The sequence below is a fragment of the Sceloporus occidentalis genome, unplaced genomic scaffold (assembly GCF_023333645.1).
Source record: "Sceloporus occidentalis isolate IW3139 unplaced genomic scaffold, rSceOcc1.0.p SCAF_1, whole genome shotgun sequence".
NCBI classification, from domain to species: Eukaryota; Metazoa; Chordata; class Lepidosauria; order Squamata; family Phrynosomatidae; genus Sceloporus; species Sceloporus occidentalis.
In genome coordinates, this window is record NW_028316981.1 from 15777463 (window position 1) to 15798050 (window position 20588).

A 20588-nucleotide genomic window follows, 5' to 3' on the forward strand; every position below is an offset into this window, starting at 1 on the left:
GGAATTCTGGGATTTGTAGTTTTGTGAAATATTTAGCCTTCTCTGTCAGAGAGTTCTGGTGCCACAACAAACTATAAAAGTCAGGATTCCATAAGATGGAGCCATGACAGTTAAAGCAGTATCAAACTGCATTAATTCTGCAGTGTGGAAACAGACCTAGATTCCTTCAATGGTGATTTTGAGGCAAATCACACAATATCTTCTTGGCACGATTAGCAACAAATAACATTGATGACATTTATTCATTTGACAATTGCCCTAACTGCCTCTTCCCTGTTTTAATAATTGTTTTAACAATTGTCCAATAATTTAATTGTATTTTATTGTGGATGGGAGGGTTAGGGAGGGTTTGGGGATATAATGAAACATGCTGCTATTGTATGTTATGGATATTTTTAGTGTAAGCAGCTTTGATTGTTTGGAGAAGTGGGATAATAATAATAATAATAATAATAATAATAATAATAATAATACCACCAGGCAGAAAAGATTTTAGGTTTTTTAAATACTAGTTTCTTTTCTGTGTGTCTATGTCTGTTGTCTGTGTACATGTGTCTTTTTCAGTGTGCTGAGGACTATGGAGGAAAAAAATTAAGCTCACTCTCATGCTGTAGTTACAGTGAAAATTTCCTGTATGGTTGTTCTTTAATGAAAACAAATTAGATTAAAATATACATCACCGACAGTGGGCAACCAAAACAGACCCTTTTTACACTACACAGTTGTAGCATTTTGACACCACTTTAACTGACATAGCTACATCCTATGAAATCCTGGGATATGGCAGTTTCATGAGGCACTAGAGGTTTTTGGTAGAAACCTCTAAATATCTCACAAAAGTACAGATCCTAGGATTCTGCAGGATGGAGCCATGGCAGTCAAAGTAATATGAAAGTGCATACTACAGCTGGGTAGTATGAAAGACACCCAGTGAAGGTTTTAAAAGGAATATTCAGTCAATGTTAATTATTTGTAAATCAGGATTGTCAGTAAAAATGACTTATGATTCTACAAACACCACAATCCACACAATCTGGCAAGGAATGGTGGGGTTTTTAGTATAATACATCTGAAAAGTGCCAGGTTGGGGAAGACTGTTGTTAAAGCTTAGTATCTAACAACCTGAAGGGTTAAATTTTGCCATTCAGCTATTATACCTCTTCTTTGTATCCTGGCAATGTGTATAATGTTTATTCTTCCATCCAATACTGTGGATTAAGAGAGCAGAGGCAGGCATAAAATTTGATTAATTTATGACAAAAGGCCTTCTTATAGCAAGAGAATAACTTTGTTCCCATTCATTGTGTTACTTCTGGAATTTAGCATCATCCCGACATCTTTACACTACAAAGCAACTTGTTATAGGTAACTGTGTTGCTTTAATTTGTTGCTTCCTGTCCCTGTTCTTCTACTCTCATTCCTTGGCTACCATCCTTCTCTTCCCAGGTTGCCAGCTTTGATGTACCCATCAAGTTCTCCATCCTCTCCTATGCCAGCCAGCCAAAGACCATTGTGGACATCCATGAAGATATAGCAGAAGAGCCAGAATTGGTTCTCGAGAAGATAAAGAAGGAAATGAATTACAAAGGTAGTGTGAATATTCTCAGACTTCTACCAGTTGTATGGTCTAAGTTTATATTAAAATTGAGTGTTTTGGTCTTTTTGTACTATTCTGAGCTTGGGGGTGGGAAAATTCTGAAATTACAGGATTTCATCTCTAGCGTTTTCCCTCCCAGATTTTCCCTTCCCTGCATCCCTTCTGGTTTGTTTTTGTTTTTACCTCTTAAACCCCCATGATAGATTTGGGGTCACCATTAGTTCTCCAGAATTGTAGACCAATGCTCAAACCATTACACCATGCAGGCTCACAGACCCACTTTTTGCAGTTTTTAGAACGCCACTCCCATTCCCTATGTTAAAAAGAATGCCTTTTTGGGGGGAGAGTGCTTAAGATAGCAGAATTGCAACATCTGAAACTTTCCAGGAGTGGAAATTCTTTTTATGAAGCAAGGTGCAGGGCCTTGCTTCATCATGTGGGACCTTTTCCAAGTTGATGTTGTTCAAAACTGGAAGTAAATTCCCAGGCAGGTTTGATATATTAGGGGTTTCTTTAAAGCAATAAATCCTACATTTTCAGCAAGGCTGCAGAGGTATCTCTTTAGTGGGAGGTGGGAGATTAAAACTGGCTCCTGGATCTGCCAAAGTTGCTCACTTTTGGTATAAAGATTTATATTCCAATGTACATGTGGAGATTGGAAACAGAATCAGATGACATAGATTGGAAATAGGGTCAGATGGTATAGTCCCCCCCTCCTCCACTTCTATATATTCCACCCTCCCTCTCTTGGTCTTTCTTACACACATCCATATACACACACACAAATATGAAGCCAAGTAACAAAACCTTTAAGACTGGCTTTGGGTGAAGATCACTATTATTATTGCATTTTTATCTTGCTGCTATGTTAATTCTGATATTGTATTCCATTCTTAATCTATTTTATATTTAATTCTACCCCTAGGGTACAGCAGAAATGATGCCGTTTTATACCACATTTATACCACAGAACCCAAGGATTGGTAGTTTTGTGAGGCATGAGTATGCTATGGCAAATAATCCTATGCATTATTTCCACAGTGTAGATGCACCCCCAGATTTATATACTTCTCTGTCCTTTAGTAGGAGCAGGTAAGATGGAAGCCAATAACACTTAACAGCACTGTGTTTCCTTCTACAGACCATGGCAATGCAACAGGGACCAACATTTATGCAGCACTTAATGCCATCTACCTGATGATGCTCAATGATCAAGCAAATGTACTAGAGCAGTGGAACAAAGTTCGTCATGCTATCATTCTGCTCACAGATGGTAAGAAGGAATTGTTGTTGTTGTTGTTGTTGCATGCTATCAAGTAGAAATGGGGAGATCAAAAACCTTTGGGAGGGTAGATCCCACTCAAGATAAAGAGCTGAATTGCTTTGCCTACCAAATTGGTGTTGTACTCGAACAACAAATGGTACTAATGTTGGCAGTTGAATTATGCGGGTCCCTAGTACAGATATCCAACTGAACACCAAACTGAGAATCCTCCAAGCCACTGTATTCCCTCACCAAGTATGGATGCGAGAGCTGGATAGGGAAGAAAGCTGATGAGAAGATGTGGTGCTGGAGAAGAGTGCTGAGGATACTGTGGATGGCCAAAAAGACAAAGGAATAGGTCCTTGAACAGATCAAATAAAAAATCTCCCTGGAAGCCAAGATTATGAAAATGAAGGTGTAGTACTTTGGTCACATCATGAGAAGTATCCAATTCAAAGGAACAGATAGCAGTTGAGATGGTGGAAAAAGTTTCTGTCTAGGAAAAGAACAGGGAGTCAGTCTTACCTATCTCTAATACTCTCTCATCACTAAAAATAATTCCTGCTCCTCTTCTCACACCAAAACTGGTACCCCTTTATCTTTGCTTAACTTAACATTGATGTTTATCACATTGGGGCAAATTTCGACATTAAAGAGAGATTAAAGCGCATTTAAAGCATCCTGCAAATAAAGCGAAAATGGAGAGTAATTGTGCGAATGATTATCATACGCAACTGCGCAAATAAATTGATATCGGAAATGCATTGTCGCTCAAATCCCCAAAGTAAAAAGATGCATGTTAATGCTTCTTTGTGACCACTTTAATGGTGGGTTTTGTGCAATCTTGTGAAATTATTTTATGAATACAAGTGACTAGAGAAAAGGCAGGGTTTTCTCCCCTCCAATGGAGGAAGTCCTGAGAAAACTGCATCTCCCTTAGTTCCTTACTTTCCTGTTAGCCCATGTATCAATGCAATGTAAAGGAATGAGTTGTTGTTTTCCCAGGAGATCCTACAATTTCATGAACCTCTGGGATAACAGCATATATCTCATAGTCCCATGACTCCTGGCAAGCTTTTTCTTAGTACAACATGATAAGAGGAAGGAGAAAGAGAGGAAAAGAGCCCCGCTCTTCACAAAAATCCCTGGTGTCTTTGGGTGCATCTGAGGAAGTAGACTGAAGTCTACAAAAGGTCATGCTGCCAACTTCTTTCCTTCAGTTAGCCTCAAAGGTGCTAGAAGATCTCTCTTCATACTGATTCTACAGACTAACACAGTTAGATCTTTGAACATTATCATTTAAATAGCATTTAACTATTTTTTCCTTGTGGATTGCTGATATATCTTGGGACACAGATTGGCAAATGCTGTCTGTGTGGTTTTCTTCTTCTGTCTAAATAATTTGGTTGTTGTCCTAGGGAAATCTAATATGGGAGGTTCTCCGAAAAAGGCAGTGGACAGTATAGAAGACTTGGTGGATGTGAGAGCAAACAGGAAAGATTATCTGGGTGAGTCATCTAAACCTGTCTCTACTTTGAGTGATTGTTGTAAGGTGGTATGTGGTGCCTTAATAAGAAAATCAAACTTCCTGATGAGAACCTGTTTGCCTACTGAGATACTCAGACTTGGGCTCTGTTCTGTATCCCATAGCCAAGTAAAATGTTACGTTGAGGAGCTGGGATTGGGACCTCTACTGCAATGTTTTCAAACTTCTTACATTCAAGGAAGTGTTGGGACAGATGAAGGGCTGTAGCTTGGTTACAGAACAAATAATCTGCATGCGGAAAGTCCTGCATTCAGTCCCTGGCATCTCAAGATAGGCCTGGCCTAGATACTGACAGTAAGTGTCAACTTTGTAGGGTACATCTACAATGCAGAAATAATGTCCCGCCTTACAGAATTCTGGGATTTGAAGTCTTGTGAGTCAGCAACACTCCTGGCAGAGAAGGATAAATATTTTATAAAACTACAAATCCCAAGATTCCATGGGATACAGCTACGCAAAGTGGTGTCAAACTGTATTATGTTTACAGTATAGATACATCTCTAGAGTTGGGTGGACCAACAGAATATTCTGGGCGCATTCACACTAGCATTTTTGTAGCGAGGAGAACCAAGGAGATTTGATGTTGCAATTCTGAATCAAAGTTCATACTATGTTTGCCACAATCGAACGTCTCTTGTGTGGCAGTTTAACCCTGTTGATGTTCTCATTGCCATTTGTATCAATTTAAAATAGAACAGCCATATCAAACACGTTCAATCGTTCTCGTTTTTCAAAAACTTTCAATCAAATGATGCACTGTTCCACTTCCGCTGTCATCGTTGGTGACGTGACTCTACAGCAGGATGTGGGGAGACCCTGAAGTCCTGGGAATGCGGGGGGGGGGGGGGGAGAGGTGGTTTTTCCAGGAAAGGGATGAGGAGATGGAGGGATGGAAAGAGGAGGGCCAAACAACACCCTCTATTTATTCCCCCCGCCAACCCCTGGGAGGTTCTGGCTGAGAATCGCAGGAGCCTTCCTTCGTGGGGCTGGTCAGGAGAAAGAGAAAGGGGGGAATGAGGCTGCTGCAGGGAGATTTTTGGCCAGGAGACCCCTTGCTCTGTCCCTCTGGTGTCCAGCTGTGGCGTCTAGGGGTCCAGCTGCAGACAGAAGCCCAGCCAACAGGCAGCTGCTTCTCCCTAGCCTGTCTCAGCCTCTGAGGATAGCGATGGCAAGCCCCTCTGAACAATGCTTGCCCCCTGCGTACCTCCCTTGAAGCCATACAAATGCAATGGTGCGCACATACTGTCAAACTTTAAAAATTAAAATACACACTGGATCATGTTCCCCAAAGAACACCCTCCCCGGCTTTGGTGATGTTTGGGCATCAGGCATCGGTGCAAATAAAGGGGACTAATTCACCGGCAGAAGAGGAAAACAGCTGTGCAGTGGTTTAAAGGGACCACTTGACAGTGCGAGAAATTTAAATCCTCTGGATTTAAAGAGCCAGTCACAAGCACCGAGAGGAGAAAAACAATGGTGGTTTACCACCAAGCCAAAACCTGTGGGATGGGATGGGTATGTTCTGCCCCTCTTCCTACCCCCTCTGCCCATTACCCCTCCCTTCTCAGTGCCCCAAATGGGATTTGGAATCGATTTGGCATAGCAGAGCAGAGCCAGATCGAGATTCGGATCTTTCAGTAAGTGGGAATGACCCCAAAGGATGTGTCTACACTGTAAAAAAGAATGCAATTCGCCACCATTTTAACCGTTGTAGCTCCATCTTATAGTTTCGTGCAGTCTTTAGCCTTCTCTGCCAATAAGTGCTGGTGCCTCACAAGCCTACATATGCCAGGATTCGGTGAGATGGAGCCATGGCCGTTAAAATGGTGTCAAGCTGCATTTGAGTCCCTATAGTGGGAGAAAGAAAATATATAAGAAATAATAATAATAATAATAATAATAATAATAATAATAATAATAATAATAATTCCTACAGCATAGATGTACCAGAAAGAAACAAAAGAAACAGATAGTTTGACAAAGGTGAATATGGGAAAGGGTGAGTTTGGGCTCTGGGAGGTAAGAGCACTGACTGCCTTCCTATCAAGAGTCTTTTCATACAAAACTTCCAGCAACAATAAAGCTAAAAAACATTTTTTTTTAAAAAAAATCAGAGATTGCAAGATTACATGTTGCGCCCACAACCCCCTCACAATAACCCTGAAATCCTGAACTCTTTTGATCTTATTCTGAGTAGGGGTGTCTCCTGCATTAGAAAATTTGGTTTACTGGGCCACTCCTGGAATCAGAATCTCCCCATTCCACTGGAAATGCCGATTTCCTTAGCCAGCTTCTTTTAATATCAGCAGTACTTGGGAAAGTTACTTTTGGGACTACATTCCTCAGTATCCACCAGCCAGTGCAACCAGTGGCAGTAGTGTTGGCTGGGAATTTGGGGAACTGTAGTTGAAAAAGTAATTTCCTCAAGCTCTGTAAAAACACCTCAACACTCCCCTGTTTATTGTGTGTTTGAAGGATGTAGTTGCCCTGCTCTCAGGACAGCTGTCCTGCCTTCGTCTTGATAATATTCTGAATAATCTGAAGTTCCTTTAGAAAATAGTTTTAAAAGCAGTGCTGGAATTTCCTCATATTCTTTGGAATCCCCCCTATTTGTTGGCAGCTGGAATGCAAGTCTCCTGTTTCCTATTTCAGGAGCCTTTAAATTCAATAGATCAAACTCTTCACACAGCTTCTTGCTGGCTGTGTAACTGGCTGAGTCTTCAGTGCCAAAGGTTGTGGAATTTGGGAATATCCTGGCTTTACTTCCAGCACGTGTGTGTTCATTGGGCAAGACTTCCTGTTTATTTCATTCATCCAGATATCTATGCCTTTGGAGTTGGAAACCTTGAGGTAGACTGGAGTGCTATGAATGAGATTGCATCCAAGAAGCCTGGGGAAAGGCATGCCTTCATCCTGAAAAATCCTGAGGAACTCAAGACAGCCTTTGAGGACGTACTGGGTGGGTATGAACTCCACGCACCAGGAAGCTGAAGATGGCACAAGTGGAGAATTTAATAGTGTTAAATCCATCCATAATTCAGTTTGCTCTCAAAGCTAACAGTTAATTCCATTATCAGGTCTTGGAAGTAACTTCTTATAGAGATATAGCTATAGAGTTATAGAGATATAGCTAAGTTGCACCTGTAATATAATGAGTGACAACATCTGCATGGCAGAAATAATGCAACTCAACCCCACATGGCACCATCCGATGGCATCCTGGAATATGTAGTTTGTTTTGGCAACAGAACTCTGACAGAGAACGTTAAACAGCTCACAGATCTACAATTCCTAGATTTCCATAGATTCCCAAACTACAATTCCCAGGCTTCCATTCACATGACAATTAAAGTAGTATCAAACTACATTATTTCTCAGTGCAGATGCAGCTTTAGTCATGTACTGTATATACTCGACTATAAGTCGAAAAATCTATGCACCAAAATGGACTCCATGGGTAGACTTATAGACGGGGCAATGAGTTTATGCTTATAAATTTTCTGAAATAATAAGTGCCCACCTTCCTCTGTAGCCTTGTAATGGCTCCCTGTTTGAAGCCCTGGTTCAAGAGCTGGCTCATACTGTGCCATGTGTTTTATTGTGGATGCTGAAGTGAGAACCTAGAGAGTGCTTTGTATCATGAACAATGACTTGCAGCATCCAGATATCTCCAAGTCATAAAAGTTACGATTTTAGTTACATTTGAGAAATTAGAAAGTGCTAAGTTATTTTAAAAATTTGTAACCTTAGCAAAAGTAATAGCATGTACATTTATATACCACTTATCAGTGAACTAGCACTCCCTGAGTGGTTTACAATGTGTAAGTCAATTGCCCCCAACAAACTGGGTACTCATTTTACCAATCTACGAAAGGATGGAAGGCTGAGTGGACCTTGGAGCCCACCTCTAGGATCAAACTTACAACATTGTGGCTGCAGTATCAGCATGTAACTCCTGCACCACCAGGGCTCCTTAATGACAACCTTATTGATAACTCAGTACTTTGGAACTGTAACTATGCATAATTACTTTTGTAAAGTAGCCTTTCAGATTCTGCCTGGTAGTGTCTTCCTGGGCCTCAGTGTACTTGTTGAAGAACATTAGATGTGCATTTCCTAGTTCCTACATCTCTACAATGGGCATCTCCTAGCTCTTACATATCTACATTTCTCACATAAAACAAAAGGTATTCCTTTTGTTGTCCTACTTCTCCCTCAAAATAACAGTATCGAGATAATGCTAACCAATGTCATAAATCAGAGGTTTATTTTTGATTCTTGAGGTGCTTTGGCCTACAACTCTCAAAAACCATTACCACTGGCTGGGGATTCTGGGAATCAGAGTCCAAAACATCGGATGAGCCCAGGATTCTCTGCTCCTGCTACATGCAATTATGGCCTTTAACCGCCCGGATTGGTTTCCCATAGGGCGGTATACAAATAAATATTATTATTATTATTATTATTATTATTATTATTATTATTATTTCTTACATATAAAAGATACTTTCAGCACTACTTTTTTCACTGAAGGGATGCATGTGGGATATCCCCTGCAGTGAATATGATTCTTTGGGCATAAGGTGCACATATTGTGCTGGAAAGGTTAGAAGGCACCAAGAGATGGTCTATCCCAAATCATCCATTCTCCTCCACTCCAAATGAGAAAAATTGCATGAATGTGTTGAAAGTTAATCCTGGTTTTCCTCCTTCCATTTCCGTCCCTCGCAGACCCCAAAGATTTGGATGACATATGTGGTTTGGCAAACTATTCTGACAGTGCTGAATGGTATCAGAAGAACCCATGGCATGTTCTCCTCCAAGACAAAGTAAGTAAAGTCTGATTTCTAGCATCCCTTGCAATGCCATTACAGTATATTTCATTTTTCCTTCTCAGGTTTCCAGTAGCCTAGAGTAGCTTTCCTCCTCTAAGTGACCTCCAGATGTTTTGTACTACAGCTCCCACTTTTGCACTGGGCTTACTGATGAGTAGACAGGCATGAGTGGGAAATGTGCTTTATGTGCTTGATGGAAAAATGTCAACACTGGTGTGAATTAATATTGAATTAACAGTGATGGTGTCTCACCCACTTTGCTTCTGACCCCTTCCTCCTCCTACTCCTCTACTTCCTCCCATTATATTTATTTATACCCAGACTTCCTGGTTAAGAATATAATCTAAAATTGTTAGTCCTATCCTGAATTAATTTAATCACTCTTGCTGTAGCATCAAACGGAGCCTTCTTGTCGGGGTGCCTTGATTTCAAAGACGTGGATTTTGACCTCTGCTCACTGCTTCAACCGGATGAATGACACTTCCAGCTGGACCGTTATTCTAGGTACGATGCAAAATTAGGCAGGGGTGTCCTGTTTTGTTCTTGGGAAGCTAACCTAACTCCCAGCTCAAAGCTTCAGTGTTTTAAGCAAAGAGAGATAGAAATATCTTGGCTCACCAAGGTGGTTGTAGTGAAAGCAGTGATCGTTTATTCCAGTTCAGGTTATAGAATCATAGAATCATAGAATAATAGAGTTGGAAGAGACCGCAAGGGCCATCCAGTCCAACCCCCTGCCATGCAGGAAATCCAAATCAAAGCATCCCCGACAGATGGCCATCCAGCCTCTGTTTAAAGACCTCCAAGGAAGGAGATTCCACTACACTCCTTCACCAGTCAGATGTCAGTCCAGTACAGCAGTCCAAAGAAATAAATAGAAAGAATAATCAGAATCGAGGCAGAGTTCAAGACAACACACAGTCCAGGAACAAGGCAACAGCAAAGGTTTCCCCAGGGGCCTAATTCCCACTATGGTTTAAACCGGATCGTGATTCCACATGATTTGGTTTAAACGATCATGGTTCCCATTTAATTTGAATCGCTGAAGCGATTCAGAAAGGGGGGGGCATGGTTTTTACCTATTTAACTCACGTCAAAAAGATTCTGGTAAAATGGGGTGTTTGGGGGGCTGAATCGATTAATTTAGAAATAAATTGATTCAGCCCAAGTGGGAACCAGGCGGATTCGAATTGGATTCAAATCCGCCCAGGTTCCCACTGGCAGCAACTTTTCCCCAGCCTCTCCACCTCAGCCATGCCTCCCTCCATCCCCGGCCTTCTTCCTGGCATACCTCCTCCGTCCTCTTGGGCCCAGCCTGCCTGCTCCGTCCCCAGGCCTCTCCACTGAGTGGCCTGGCCTTCTCCGCCGTGTGGCCTGGCCTCTCCACCTGGGCCTTCCCATGGCCTCTCCGGCACTGGCCTGGTGCAAAGATAGTGGGAACCAAGTTAGGGGCCAAGCTGAATCATAGATTTGGTTTGGAACCTGGTTTAATAGGCAAGTGGGAATTAGGCCCCAAGGAAGACAGGTAGTTGTCAGCCATGCTGGACTAAGAGAGGTGCTGGGATATTTATAGTTCATCTAGGTCAGGGGTAGGCAACCTGCGGCCCGTGGGCCGGATGCGGCCCGGCAAGGCCTTGGGACCGGCCCCAGCCCGGTCCTGCCCCCGATTGCCGCCGGGGCCTTTGGCGTCTCGCACGAGGGGCATGGTGGGGCAATTGTCTATAGAAGCCTCAGAAACATGCATTTATCTTAACATTTTTTAAAAAATCAGCAATTTCTTTCGCATGTCCTCCATTTTTTATTTAAAAAGTGCCCTCCCTTTGGAAATGTTGTCCTACATTTGTCCCAGTTTATTTATTTATTTAATTTTTTAAAAAATTATTTAATTATTTATTTTTTGGCTTCGGCCCCCCAGTTGTCTGAGGGACAGCAACCCGGCCCCCGGCTCAAAAGGGTTGCCTACCCCTGATCTAGGTCTTACATGTGGTTCCTACTAGCAGCCAGCTTCTTACTTATCTGCAGAGATTGCCAGCATCTCTCCTTTTCCTGGCATCTCTGTGCAGGGGTAGATACTGATAAGTCTGGCTTGTCCTGTGGGTGGGGGAGCTGTGGTGAATTTGGCTCTAGTAGCTGCTGGGAGCTAGTTCTTGTGCTGGTGAGTTTGGCTCTAGTGGCAGCTGGGAGCTAGGTGCCTGGGCTGGCTGCACGCTTACCTTCTGGGTCTGCTCTGGCATGCCCTCTGGGCCTTCTGCCTCTTCATCCAATCTCTCAGACTCAGAGGACAAGTAGGGCATGACAATGGGGGGATTGAAATCAGACATGATTTCACTGTGCTTCATTCTGGTACTGCTCTGTGGTTTTAGGTAAGCCGGGTGGAGGCTGGTGACTCTCAGGGCAGTGGAGCTGGGAGTCTACTCTGGGTTTTAAAGCATCTACCCAAGGTCCTAAAGCTATTTTGGGAATAGGGTTCAGTACTTAGGGTTGCTGCTTTAAAGCTCACAGAAATCCCAGAGCAAATTGATCAACAACTGACACTGAAGCCAACTGTTAAGAGCCCCAGCTGTTGGCTCATTTGTTTTGAAAGAATCTGGGCTGAGCAGGTGACAACTAAATTGCTTCTATACTTTGGTACATGGAGGCACTGCAGTTTCTGTAATGAGCTGCACATGACATTTTTAAAAATAGAGATTCTGTGCAGCACTTAATATCATGCTTCATTTTGGTATGCATTTCCAGCTTAGGTCCAGGCTACCTAGCAGACTGTATCTTCTCATATGAGCCTGCCCAGACCCTGAGATACACAGGAGAGGCCCCAGAATTTGAAACTCTCTTCCTAGGGAGCTTAAAGCAGCCCTCTCCTTGCTATCCTTCTTTCAAAGGTGAATACTTTTTCATTCAGATGGGCTTTTAGAATGGAAGGTTTTTAACCAAAAGGCTGTCTTGTCTTGTTTTTAAATTGTCTTGTTTAACTTTTTTAAAAACATATTTTAAAAGTGTCTGGTTTTAATCTAGTTAATAATTAATTCTGTTTTCATGTTGCCTTTCTTTATCTTTTTAATTGTTATCTTTTTAATTTCTAATTCACTTTGAGTCCCAGGACATTACCTGTTCTCATAGCAATCGTACCAGGTTTTTTTTTAAAAGAAACATACCAGTTTTAGAGCAGACATTATCTCTTGTCTTTGCAATCACACAACTGGTCCACTGTATTATCTTCCTGGCTGCCCCTTAACCAAACTCCCTGTCCTACATCCTACCCAGTATATCTTTTGGTTTTTAAATTTTATTTTTATTTATTTTTGTTTTAACTTTTTCATACAATCTCAGGGCTCTGCTACTGCAAGTTACATTAAAAAAAAATAGAAAAAATATATAAAGGGAACCAGGCTGCTTGGGAATAGCAAAAGGGAGGGAAGAGGGAGAAGAGGAGAAATTGACACCATGGGACTGCCAGTATCACAATTGTCCCAGCAGTGATATTTTGCACCTGATGACTAGTGCGATTGGGAGGTCATTGATGGGTTTCCCCCATCAATGAAAAGGGCACCCTAATCGCATTTGGGGAATACAGCAGCTACAGGTTGGAGGCATCGTTGTGTGATCAGTATTGCCAAAGCCACCTTTTCACATCTCTATTCTTGCTAGTAATCTCCCCAATCTTGGAGTAAAAGTAGGATGTAAATAAAGAGGACTAGGAGGGTATTGAGTTCTTAGTGAGAATAAGACTTTACAATGTATGGGAGGACTATTCTTTCCCTCAAGCTCAACAGAGGGTCAATAACGAATGAGAAAGTTGGCATCGGAAACAAAGGAAACCGGGGAAGAACTGTGATTACTTCAGTTATAGAGATCTAGGCTTGGTAGTAGGCTTAGACTGCAATCCTGTACTTCCTTACCTGGGAGTAAGTACCTCTGAACTCAGTGGATTTTATTGCTATGTAGAAATGCAAAGACGTGAACTGTTAATTGCAGTAGGAGAAGGGTGAGCAAGCATGACCTCTCAGATATTTTTGGCTTAGAGCTCCCATCAGTGAAGAGCAGTATTTGGAAATTACTAGCTAAATTTAACTAGTTGTGTGGTAAATAGTTAATCCACTTCCTTGAAGGCTTGATAGGTTAATTTGTTGACTAATGGCAGTCCCCATCAGAGATTGGAAACAGCTGTTTAAATTTAATTTGCTGTGTATTAATTTATTTCCTCTTTCCCCAACAATGCTTGATCACTTGTTCCAATCCAGGCAGAGATTCCATGGTATTGGAAAAGTGAGTGGACAGCATCTATGTTGGTGAGGATAAATAGGAATGGAAGGAAGAGGTGAGAGTAGGGATTGTTATTCTTTAGTAAGTTTCTTTTTGAAGGTAGTAGCAAATAATTTCAGCAAATTTCTTGCTGGTACAAGAAAGCCTTTGAAAGCCTCACAGTTTTTCTAAGGCTATTTGCAATTCTGTGCAAAATTTGCACTTAGTTGATTTGCACAGAAAACAGCATTTTCTGCATGGAAAATAATATTTCAACACAGAACGATTAATTCCTGCACAGAAAATGTTTTCTGCACATAATATGTTGTTTTCCATGCAGATCAACCAAATGTGAATCTTCAATTATAGCTTTTTCCCCCCAGTATAGTAATTCACACTTTTGTGCAGTCTGGCACCCTGTTTGCCCATTAATATAAAAACAAAACACCTGATTTCTCCCTTTTCCCATGAATACCCCTCTCCTTTCTTCTCAAACCATCTGTTCTCTTAAGACAGATCTTGAAATTCCCTTTTTCCATCTGCTCCTTAGCCACCAAAGGATTGTGAACAACAGCCTTAACAATTAACTTAGGACTACGTGTCCCATTATCCAGTATTAGTACTCTACAATACATTGTAAGCAAGCAAAGCTATGGCAGACAAATTAGACCCTATTTACCATGGCAGTCAATCTGAAAGACTCTGCTCCTGGAAAAAAAATAACTTGGGGATTATATTCCAAAACATGTGCAGGGTACCACTGCCCATTCCTGCAATAGGGTATAGGAACTACCCAGTCAGTCAACAAATGTCCATTTCATTCACTGAAGGCCACTGCAATGGCAAATAAAAGTTTTCTTTTCACAGGTTCAGTCTGTTATTGTTGCCTATTCAGAGTGGCACTGGAGGGTTAGGATTACGGATGAATTATCTTTAAATTCATTAGATTCATTTCTCTTAGCAGTGAGGCTTTATTTTAAATTGCTGACTTCTTTCCTTTCAGTAAACACTGCTTTTTAGAAACATGAAAAATGATACAAGGAAATCACTAACTAAAGTCTCCTCCCAGTAACACACCAGGAACAGAAAATATAAACAGCAAACATAGGGCAGTTTTGTCGTCTCAAAGCTCCTTAGACAGCTCAGGTATTTTGCCCTGCCTCTTCTTCCCAGAGTAAGGGTGGAGAACATGCTCTTGGCCAGTTCTCTGGATTCAGTTTCAGAGAGGCTTTAGGGGACAATGAGAGCCATAGTGATGTAGTGGTTTGAACAATGGACTATAACTCTGGAGTCCAGGGTTCAAATCCCTGCTTGGCCATGGAAACCCACTGGGTGACCTTGGGCAAGTCACATTCTCTCAGCCTCAGAGGAAGGCAAAGACAAACCCCCTCTGAACAAATTTTGACAAGAAAACCCCATGATTGGTTTTCTTTAGTGTCACCATAAGTTGGAAATGACTTGAAGGCATGCAAAAACAACACCTAGGAACAATAGTCCAGTTATAGGCAGGACCAGAAATAGAGGGTTGAAACAAAAAATACAAGCATGTTTTAACTTGAAGCTTTTCCTGCTACAAGTTGAGTCTCCCTTATCCGGAATTTCGAAATCTGAAATATTCCAAAATTCAAAACTATCCACATGGGTGGTAGAGACAGTGACCACTTTGATTTCTGATGGTTCATTGTACACAAGCCTTGGCGGTTTACAGACCGCCCTTTTGGGGCGGCCTGTTCCCGCCCCTTTCCCCGCCGGATCAGGGCCTCAGCTGCCACAGCGGCAGCCTCTGACGCCCTTTCCTAACCCTAGTAGTACCTAGTACGTACTTTTTGCGCATCTGTAACGCGCCCTTGTTTTGTGAACAAAATTATTAAAATATTATGTATAAAATTACCTTCAGCCTATGTGTATAAGGTGTATATGAAACATAAATGAATTTAATGTGTAGACGTGGGTCCCACCTCATTGTATATATGCAAATATTCCAAAATCCCACAAAACACTTCTGGTCTCAAGCATTTTGGATAATGGAAATTCAACCTATAGTAGCTAAGCTTTAAGAGAGACATATCAACAATTTTGAATGGAGGAAGACCCTAGCCAGAAGTTACCCATGTTGCACCCAGCCAGCGGCATCGGCAGCATTTTGAGTTTGATAATATCCAGATGCAGCCCAAATTAGGATTCAAACTGGCAAAGGTAATCCAGATCTTTTAGCTGTGCACTTAACTCCTAAGTCATTACAGAAATCTGAATTAAGTAAAACAGCCTCCCCAGTTCTTCAAAGCCCAAGTATAAACTACTCTGCAGAACAAGGACATAACAAAAATAACGGAGGAAAGCTCCCAGATTTCACTGGCAGTAATATTGCTCAGCCCTTCTATGAGATCTGCCTTTTGTCTGCAGAAATATTGGAAATTATGTGCCCCTAATTAATTAAAATTTCAGTTCCAACTTTGGCATTCAGTTCTTGAATCATCCGGGGCTGAAATAATTATTTCTGAGTAAAAGTTATCATTTCTCATTTCTTGAATTTGTTACAGCTCTAAAATAGTCACAAATTAGGTATTTTACATTAATGCTTTAATGCTATTCTGTTACTGCTAAATCGAATAGTTTGATGCTTTGAGCAGACATAGGAAGAATACTCATACATTTTCCTGTCTTCGGCATTAGCACAAAAAAATGGTTACATACAAAAATTGTTATTCAAAAACATTGCTGTGCAAAAAAGTATAAAAGATAGTGGTGAGTCAAATATAGATTTTTGCACAAAACGTTCTTGTGCGAATGATTTTTTTCACAAAAAATCCTCAAATACAAACAAACAAAAAAGGTGTAAGAACACTTAGGGAGCAATCTTTGAAATTCTTGTCAGAATGAAATAAGTGAAAATTTATGTCCCAAGTCTGAGAGGAAGCTTCTAATAAAACTGTTGTGAGGCAAACATTTCCTACCTCTAGGAATGCAGGAAATGTGGTAAATCATGATCACTGAGCTTTTTGCAAAAGCAATGGAACATTTTACAGTAGGAATGGATTCTGAGACATGAATCTTCTTTCTTCCCCAGGAGGAGGACAGAGAAGGTTGCCAATCAAGAGGCGCATTGACCATGAGCTGTACAATGTTCGAGCAAAGTTGGCCCAGGGCATCCAGGAATTCTATGACTATGACATCTCTCTGCTTGAACTGGAGAATCCTGTGAGGTTTGGTGGGAGGATCAGGTAAGGTGCCCCTACAGTTGGGGGTCACACAAGCGAAATAAATCTAGGGAGCATTTAAGTTGATTGTAGCTTGTTCTAGAGCCAGTGTAGTGTTGTGGGAGACCAGGATCTGGATCACCACTCAGCCACAGAAACCCATTGGGTAAACTTGGGCAAGTCACGCTCTCTCACCCTTAGAGGAAGGCAGTGGCAAGCTCTTTCTCAATAAATGTTGCCAAGAAAACCTGTGGTAGGTTCACCTTAGGGTCAACATAGGTCAGAAACAATTTGAAGGCACACTACAGCAACAACTATAAGTTTATTCTAAAGCTCCTGGAGGGTTTAGATTGACTTCAACTCTCGTTATGCTTTGCAAAGTTGGGAAACCTTTTTTGTACTAGAGTTCCCAGAATTCTTTGCCTTGCATCACCAGGGGGCATTTAATGGTGCTTAACGGTTTTTTAATGTCACTTTTTACTGCCTGGTACTCCATCTTGTTTTATTGTAAAGAAAGTTTTTACTCCAGTGTTTATTGTTTTTATGGTGTAAAGGTTTATAGGTAGTCTTTACTGTAGTTTTATTGTATATTGTATAGTAGATGCCTGATAGCCAGAATGCAGAATTTGTAAATCAATACATAAAGGGGATTCAGAATCATAATATCTCAAGGATCAAGGATGTATGAAAAGGGCATAGTTTGCCTTTTTATCCTGTTCACATATAAAGCTGGACTGCAGTGTGTGTTTTATTCAAACAGAAACAACAGCTGCAAGAGGGATATTAAATCCTCCCCCATCCAGTAGTTTTCTGCTCAGCAACTGGTTGCTTCAGATACTTCTTGCCCTTACTGGCTTTGATATCAAAGTGAGGCAGGAATGGAAAAAAATATTTGGAACCACATACTGTAGGTGAAAGAGCACTCTAGGACCACCATTCCCAAACTTTGGTCCTCCAGGACCAATTCCCAGAATGTTAATTCCCAGGAGCCGCAGCCAGTTTAACCAACAGTCAGGAATCCTTGGGCAAAATTATTGAGATGCTGTCATTGCAGGAAGGATTGGATAGAACAAGCACACTCATACTTGTAATTTAAAAAAGAAAAGAAATTTTAGCAATAAAGTGGTTATGTGCCTTCCGATTAATGCTGACTCAGGGTAAGACCAGGACAATTGGCACGCCTTATCCATGGAATCTTTAGCCACAGATGCAAGCATCCATTGCTTGAAATATCTATCTATCTCTATCTATCTATCTATCTATCTATCTATCTATCTATCTATCTACTCCAAATAGCAAACCCTGATTTTGACATTTTATATAAGGGACACTAGTTTACTATGTGATTTTATTTAATGGGACTTGAGCATCCACGGATTTTGGTATCCATGGTGTGTGTGTGTATGTGTGTATTTGCCCTAGAACCAAACCCCAGTGGATACCAGTGGATACCAAGGGCCCACTGTAATAACTTCCTTAGCAAGATTTCTTCAGGGAAAATTTGGCATTGCTTTTCTGTGAGGCCAAGACAGTGTGACTTGCTCAAGATCACCCAGTGGTTCTCCATGGCTGAATGGGCATTCAAATCCTGGTCTTCCAAGTCCAAACAGGAGGAATTCCTCTTAAATTGGAATGAAAAGAAAGTGAGGCCAGAACGCATTCACTTAAAGTTGCTAGTCGAGCGCAATTATGTGAATGTGCATTGCATTCAAACTGGCTTCCCATTGCCTGAAAATAGCATGCCATTGCCCAAATTTGTGTGTGGCAGTCTATCACGCAATAACGTGAAACCACATGATTGCATTCGGACTGACTTCCCATTGCCTGAATTTGCGGTAGTTGGTTATCACGCAATAACGTTAAACCCTATGATTGCGTTCAGATTGCCATTGGATTATACTTCCAATTTCCCTTGTCTGATAAACTCTCTAGTCCAACATTTAAACTTAGTCCAACATTCAAACACAATGTGGACTGCATGCTAAGTATTTAACATAGGAGCTTATCCTATGGCTTACTAAATCGATTTACCTCTCTCTGGATTAAAGCTTAATTAGGGTGGCATCCTGATGCTATCAGAAGGTTTTTGCCGCTGAATTTGCCACTCAAATACAGCCTGGGTCCATCCCTGCTTCCAGGAGGGCTCCAGAGGCCATTTTCTTAAGCCAGAAAACTCCCAAAATGCGCTGTGACAAGCGCTTCTGGAACTGGGGATGCACCCAGGATGTAATCGGGCAGCATGTTCGGCAGCAAAAACCTTCTGATAACATCAGGATGCCACATGAATTAAATTGTAAGCTGGATAGAGGTAAATCGATTTAGTAAGTCATGGGATAAGTGCCATTGGGCCCAAATAGACAGGCCAAAATAAAGCTGCTTCGGGTCACTTTGAAGGTATGCTGTTTAAATGACACATTAATTTTAAGAGTTCAGAAGCTGCACCAAAGCTGTGCTCTAGTACTTAGGACTTGAGCATGGCTTTGGTGCAGCTTCTGGCCTCTTAGGATGCATGCAGCATTTAAACAGCATACCTCCAAAGTGACCCAAAGCAGCTTTATTTTGGCCTGTCTGTTCAGGCCCATAGTTATGTAGTTTAAACCTGAGACGAGGTTATGTGTCCAACAAAGGAAGATACAGTACAGTCCTTACTATCAGAGTAAGACCCTCATCTCACTCCTGGGTTTATAAATGTACACAGGAGACTTTGCTGTCTGCATAAGTTATGGCTATTTGCGTATTTCAACTCCTACCCCACTGTTTTGCACAATTCTGGTTTTGCTGGCCCTACTTTTCTGCTACTCCTTGCACCAACCCCTGGCCCACATGGTTTTTTTTCCTCCAATTGCGTACTACAAATGCCAATCCAGCATCAAACTCAAATCTTTTTTGCAGACCAATTTGCCTCCCTTGCACTGAAGGTGCCAATAAAGCCCTGAAGAAAAAGCCAGGGACCACAACTTGCAAAGATCATGGTAAGTGGTACATTAGGCTACCAGATTATCTCCAAGAAAGATGTGCAGTTGTTATTCTTCTGCTGCATCCTCTCCAGGTCTGGTTCATTCTGTAGAACAAAGGTGAGGAACTGTGGAAGACTAGAGGACCATGTTAGGCCGCCAAGAGACCTTGGAGGGCAACATCCTCATCTTACTTGCTCATGCAAAAACAAAGGAATCCCAAATACTCTCTGGGAACAGGAGGACATATTTCCTGTGCCCCTAGAGGGCATTGTGAGAAGGGAAGGTTTTTGCAAAATTTCATTTTGATCCTGGGAAGTACAGGAGATACCAGGGAGATTATCACAATGCTAACCCACTGGCAAGTCAAAATAAATGAAACCGCTACCTTAGCACTGCAGTCATGTGTTAGATAGCACTTTACTCTGAAAACCAGGATTTATTTGTGATAAGAGCGGCAAAAATTGACCACATTCTTGAGATCTGGGGCATGTGGAGCGCATATATATATATGTATTCCAATAAAATTGAAAAATTGATCCTGGAAGGCTCTGGAGGCCACAAAATAGCCCTGGGGATCACATGCAACCTTGGGTTGCACTTTGCCCATCCCTGTTTTAGAATGAGGTGGGAATGAGCGAGACTAGCTCTGATGTGGTCAAATATCTTGCAGGAAAGTAGCAAAGTTACCTGTAATTAGTTATTGTTCTGTTTTAGGGTATTGGTAGCATGACATAGGAGGAAAGTTATTGTGGTCACACAATTGTTGGGGAATTCTTTTGAGCTGGTTCTAGAAATTATTTTTAAGGAACTTTTTTGAAAGCACTTTGATGTGAAATTTTTGAGTTTTGTGTTATTGTCTTAGCAATACTGGCATGGGAGGAATTGATGTTTTTAAGTGAATGGAAAAACAAAGATCAAAACCAAAAATACACGTTGGTGATATGTTTATTAGGCTA

At 41.4% G+C, this 20588-nt stretch overlaps 1 protein-coding gene across 1 annotated transcript in view; it reads left to right on the forward strand.

The window, feature by feature from the left end:
- Positions 1–20588, forward strand: part of C2 (complement C2) — a 48476-nt gene that overhangs the window by 16707 nt on the left and 11181 nt on the right. Inside the window, exons 7-14 of the mRNA XM_089513733.1 lie at positions 1447–1588; positions 2739–2870; positions 4280–4369; positions 7226–7366; positions 9139–9236; positions 9635–9746; positions 16546–16699; positions 19568–19647. Coding sequence (XP_089369859.1) covers positions 1447–1588; positions 2739–2870; positions 4280–4369; positions 7226–7366; positions 9139–9236; positions 9635–9746; positions 16546–16699; positions 19568–19647 — 949 coding nt within the window. The remainder of the gene's footprint in view (positions 1–1446; positions 1589–2738; positions 2871–4279; positions 4370–7225; positions 7367–9138; positions 9237–9634; positions 9747–16545; positions 16700–19567; positions 19648–20588) is intronic.